Below are 6,076 nucleotides of genomic sequence, written 5' to 3' on the forward strand. Positions count from 1 at the left end.
ACACTTATCCAGATGCAATCAGTCTTTGCTTGATGATCACATACTTGTCCGTAAAAGTTTTACGAAAAATAGTCATTCCCCATTCATGTGGGGATTGTTAGGTTCATCGAAGTGTGAATAGAAAATGGAGAAAAAATGGTGGAGAAGAGGAGACACCAATTTGGAAAGTGTACTCCCAAAATTGGAAAGTTCACTAATTCTCCCACATTGGTGGAAGAAGGGAACTTTGGAGTGTTTATAATGATGAATACTTACTCCAGTGAGGCAAGAAATAAAAGATGCCTCGCGCCATCGTCATCGTTGCTCGTTCGGCTTCGGCTTCGGCTTCGGATTTGGATTTGGGTTTGTCAAATAATCAATTGATAAGATCTATCTTTTTGGACAAACTTTATTTGACGAAATATGATCAATACTCCATTTATATGCATGCAGTAACAGTAACAGATGCGCTATTTTTTTTCGACTGAACTGATGCATGCACTGAACTGATATATTATTTCTGTTTCGACTGAACAGATGCAATTCTTCAATGAAGTGATGCACTGTTTCAAACAGGTGCACTGTTTGGTGAAATGGTATACTGCTTTAGCAAAAATGCTGCAGACATGTATTTTCAAAAACATCACACCATTTAAGTGAACCAATGCCACCTTTTCGAAGAGGCATCTGCTAGACTTTATAAACCTGCTTTCCTTCACAGGTTTTGATATGAAATTTTTAGAATAAAAACTCTCTTCTTTTCTTTACATATATTTTGTGTGATCAATCAAAACGTTCTGTGCGTTCGAAGAATCCGGCTATTTGAGGTACCGCTATAGTCGGATTGAATGCCATTTTATCATGGGAGGAAGATTCCATAACCTCGGGTACAATGAGGGGAATTATTCCTTAATGAAAGTCCGTAAATTCGGACGACTTGGTCTTATTCATTTCTGTTTCATCTATTTTCTGAAAAATAAAATACACCTCTTGGAAATGTCATTTTGATCTTGTGTTGAGGGTATTTGGTATACTTCATTGTGTTCTTGTTTATATACTTGAGCTTTAGTTGAAGTTATTGTTTCTACTATACAGATTCTGTGTACCCGTAGAAGGAATATAACAGATTCCACATTCGGTCAAGAGAAACTTATACATTATTGTTTGTCAGGATTACTCTAATTAATTAATTTTTTAATATGCTAGTTTCAATAATTTTCGTTCTTCCTAAATGCTCGACTTGTGATTTGTATCTTCTTTGCCCCTTTAGGTACCAACACTATATATGGCTTTCAGTTTAAATGGTTACACAGTTTATAGTTAAAATAATTAATATTTGGGTTGATATCATTAATCTTGCTAGCCTTTGTAAGGAAGTTGTGCATGAACCTTATGATATCAAAGCTCCACTTAAACATAAATAAAATCTCAATCTAATCTATATATTGGAAGGATATTTGGTGATAATAATGAATCGATTGAAAGAAATATATTTCAATTCTTTTTATATTTTATCTGACTTGTTGAAGCAATAAGTGGCTAAAAAGAAAATGCCTTTTTGCTCTACATTATTGCTTTCACTTTCTTAAGCAATCTAAAGTCTAAAACAATTGGAAGAAGAATGTGGACATTTCTTCTCATCCTCTACTTTCCTTAATTCACACTTTTCCCACTGTTTTTCTTCTCATTTTCATATTTGAAGTTTGTAAGAAGTTCAATTTTCTTTCACAATTGAGTAACTCTACCCCCTAGACTTATTTTTACTGTTTCGAAAACAATTTTTTTTATCTTTTTCAAGGTGGAGTAAAACTCTGTATACACTTTATCTTTTCTAAAGTCCACTTGTGGAATTTCACTGATTATGTTGTTATTGTTACCCCTAGACTTTTGTTCTAACATTATTCTCGGTATTAGGAAAAAAATACCTTTGATCCTGCATAAAACTCTAATCTAATGACAATTAATCATAATTAAAAGTTGACGGATAAATTTGAATCTCTTCCTTTTTTTTTTCTGGAAAAAATTTAAACATGTGGATTGAAGTTTCATTAACAACAAGGATAAATATGAGGTAACAGTAAGGATATAAATAGATCAAAAAGTCAATAGAGTGGTTTCAAATTGTACATGAGCAAAATTAGACCTTTTATCTTATTATATTGATATGAGAAAATATAACCATCATCAAATTTAAAGTTAGCTTATTTGGTCAAATATTTGGGAAATTAAAATTTTTATCTTTTAAAATCGTCGGAATACATCGGCAGGCTCCTCAATTTGACATCATCTTTCACCTTGACACCTCAAGTGGAGGGTGCTCATTTTTAGCACCTAAAGTAATCTTCAAGTGTGTCATTTTAGCAATTTTTTTTTATAATCAACAAAAAAATATTACGTGTGTTACACGTGCCAATGATATGGAAAGTGATCAATAAAGTGCGGACATTTGTCATTACTCTCCAAATTAATTTTTAAATAACTAATTAAATTGTCAATTAAATGTTGACATTTAGCATTTTTTTAACCCAAATAGTTATTAAAAAAGGGAACTATAATTACCCCCACCCCCACCCCCACCAAATCTGTCTTCTCCAGCCCACCCCCACCATCCCCCTACCCCATCCCGCCCACTTCCCCACCCCTCAGTCGTCTTCTCCGATTCGCACTGTTGTTTCACCTCCTCTGCCTACCCACCAACCCTCACAATCAAAATCTTTTCTTCAATTATCTCCGAATACACACAATCATTTAAAAAAAAAAATTGTTAAGAATTCATTCCAAATAAAACTTGTTAAAAATTTATTGAGATTTCATAATTGGAGGAATTTTTCACAATCGAATTGTATTTGACATTATTCATTCTTTTATATTAACTCTAAAATCTATTTCAAAACTTTTCACAATTGAAAATTGAGCTAAAATGAGTAATTGAAAATTATGAATTTATAGAAATTAGAAGAAGAAGGTGATGGTAGATTAACTTTCCACCATTTTTAACTATCATTTGTGTGAGTGATTGATGAATAAAAATGGATAAAAGTGTTGGAGGAGATTAAAAGGAAGAAGAAGTAAAAAAAATAGTAATTTTTAAATTGTCCATGCGCTCGAAGTGTGTGCAACACACATAATGTGCCAAGTCAACAAAACGTGCCAAAATGATACAGTTGATTGCCATTTAAGGTGTTAAAAATGAACAATGTCTATTTGAGATATTAAAGTGAAAGATATTATCAAGTTGAGGGATCGATATAGTGTCAAGTTGAGGGGTCGATGTATTCTGCCTTTAAAATCGGAGTAGGATAATTACTTTTCGATGAGAAATTTCAAGTTGGAATATTTTTTTTGCACTTTGTGTGGGTTTTCCACGCAGTATTCTTTACTTCATGTCAATAGTTCTTTATTAACTTCTAGTATAATAGACTACCATATTGTTTATAGATGAATTTGACGTATCAATTCTGATAGAATGAGATTATGAAGACCAAAGTTTTAATCTGAATAAACTCCATTATTAACCCTTCCCTTTCAAACTAATCTTTGTTCTTTTGGTTTTCATCCCATGTTTGATTTTTATGCTCAATTAATTTAAATTCATATCGGTAATAATCGAAGCTTCACAAGTGAAATTAATTTCATCAATTATCATATCATCCATTATTGATATAATGGATGTCCAAAATATATAAATTATTGCCGTAAAAGAAAATTACATATAATAGATATTTGAAATTCCATTTTTATTGGGATCTTCATGCAGAGCAAAACCTTCTGTGCAGACATCACTCTTTGTTTCTCCTTTTTCTTTCTTTTTATTTTTTTCAATTTATTTTTTAGATATCAACAATTATAGTCCTACCTATTTTTGTATATCCAAAATAAATAGTCCTTTTAACATCTTGTCAATTGTTGGATTTCATTTCAGTGGACAATGGGCAAGTCATTTTAACCATTATAACCGCAACACCTCTTCCCCTTCTCTTCCCTCATCACCATTATCACCAATTGCAATAATCCAGAAACCAAAAAACTGAAAAACCCCTATCAAATAACTCTCTCTTTTTTGTTCTGAATTTGCCAATCTTCAAACAAAAAGATCAAAGCTTTATGGGTTATTTATCATGTAAAGCTGAATCTTCTATATCGATTTCCAATTCTCAGAAATCCCATCAACCCCATAATCAAGAAAAGGAAAAATCCATCAAAATTCAGGAGTTTAATTACAGGGATCTTGAAGCAGCCACTAATGGCTTCTCTGAGCAAAAGCTTCTTGGTCGAGGAAGTCATGGACTTGTTTATAAAGGGATACTTCGTAATGGCCGTCTTGTTGCTGTTAAGAGGTCATCTAGAGGTGCCCCAAGAATAAGCAACACCTCGAAATCTGTGCTGCAGGAGAATTGTAATGAGGTAGAGAATGAAATTGATATTCTTTCAAAATTGCAGAGTCCAAGATTGGTTAATCTTGTTGGTTTTTCTAATGATTCAAATGACACCCTTTTGGTTGTTGAGTTTATGTCTAATGGGACACTTTATGATGTGTTGCATTCGAATGCTCGTGTGCTTAGCTGGGGGAGAAGGATAAAATTGGCTCTACAAACTGCTAAGGCCGTTGATATTCTACATTGTTTGAATCCTCCTGTGATTCATCGCGACATTAAGTCTGCTAATGTGTTGATAGACAGGAATTTCAATGCCCGTTTGGGTGATTTTGGGTTGGCGTTGAGGTGTCATCTTGATGATTTTAGGTTGAGGTCTACTCCTCCTGCTGGTACAATGGGTTATCTTGATCCATGTTATGTGACTCCTGATAATTTGAGTACCAAGACTGATGTATTTAGCTTTGGGATTTTGTTGTTGGAGATTATTAGTGGGAGGAAAGCTATTGATGTAGCGTATTCGCCGCCTTCTATTGTAGATTGGGCTATTCCATTGATAAAGAGAGGGAAGCTCTTGGCTGTATACGATCCAAGGATTCCACCTCCTAAGGACCCTGGCATAAGAAAGCAATTGGCAGTTGTGGCTGCAAAATGTGTGAGGCCATGTAGGGAGAGAAGGCCAACAATGAAGGAGGTGGCCGAATGTTTGAGTGGGCTGAGTAAGTTGGTGCCTTTACATTCTTGGAATGGTTTTACCAATCCATGTATGATGGTTGAGACCGTGGGCCGACCTGTGGAGTGGAGAACCAGCCAGTTGAACTTGAAGGGAAAAGGTAGTAAACTAAGAGATTTGGATGGTGGTGATGCTAGACTTGCAACGCCACTGAGGAATTCACCTAGGGTTTACTCTGACTTGGGGTTGCGCAGCAATTTGATGGACTTAATGGCTGGAAATGATGGGCAGTCTGAGTTTCGTGGAGAGGGTGATGAGGTTGAACCTAAGTCAAAATCTATCAGTAGAGCTTTGAGCTGCAGATATGTAAGCGGCTCAGTTGTTGGTAGAAGAAACGATGAGTCTTTGGCTCACAGCAACGGTAGAGGAGGTGCATCCCGTTTGAGAAGAAACAGTTCGGTTGGTGAGCATTCAGATAGGGATTGAAGTTCGGATAGAATTGTTAGTTCAATTGTGTCAATCTTTGTAGAGCATTGTAATTTTTGGAAAGTCATTTGAAATCTGTTTCTGATTTGATGAGCAAGAAAAGCTTATTCCTATAAGCTTTTCTTGCTTTCAGATCATATGGAAGTAAGATATTGTAGGGGTGTCGAATTCTTTAGGCTCTTATTGTAGAGCATTAGTAAATTCAATCGATTGGTCATGTATGTTGCTTAAAAGCACACCTGTTGTACTTTTCACGAATTCTTCTGTATTTCTATTGTTGATATATATGAACAGTGAGAAATGATTTGCTTCCATTTGTTACTCGCTTATGCCAAAACTCATTGATGGCAATGCTTATATTTACTTGTCTGCATAAAAAGCATATCAAAAATCCTCATTGGAACTTCATGAGAGGGAAGATGGAACCTGTAATTCTACATAATGCATTTACTTCCTTAACTGCGAGCGGATTGAACCAGCATCCTGGAAGAGGTCACTGGCCCTTGCAAGGTACATAAAATTTTCATGTGTTCATCAGACGTGCAGTTTGATTTGTCATCTTTCT

At 34.9% G+C, this 6,076-nt stretch overlaps 1 protein-coding gene across 1 annotated transcript; it reads left to right on the top strand.

The window, feature by feature from the left end:
- Positions 1-3,695: 3,695 nt before the first annotated feature.
- LOC107839789 (serine/threonine-protein kinase-like protein At3g51990) lies at positions 3,696-5,825 on the top strand. The gene has a single exon (XM_016683426.2). It carries the CDS (start codon positions 4,084-4,086, stop codon positions 5,509-5,511), a length of 1,428 nt encoding a protein of 475 aa, XP_016538912.1. The 5' UTR covers positions 3,696-4,083; the 3' UTR covers positions 5,512-5,825.
- The last annotated feature ends 251 nt before the right edge of the window (positions 5,826-6,076 follow it).

Source organism: Capsicum annuum, chromosome 1 (genome assembly GCF_002878395.1).
Source record: "Capsicum annuum cultivar UCD-10X-F1 chromosome 1, UCD10Xv1.1, whole genome shotgun sequence".
Classification (NCBI taxonomy): Eukaryota; Viridiplantae; Streptophyta; class Magnoliopsida; order Solanales; family Solanaceae; genus Capsicum; species Capsicum annuum.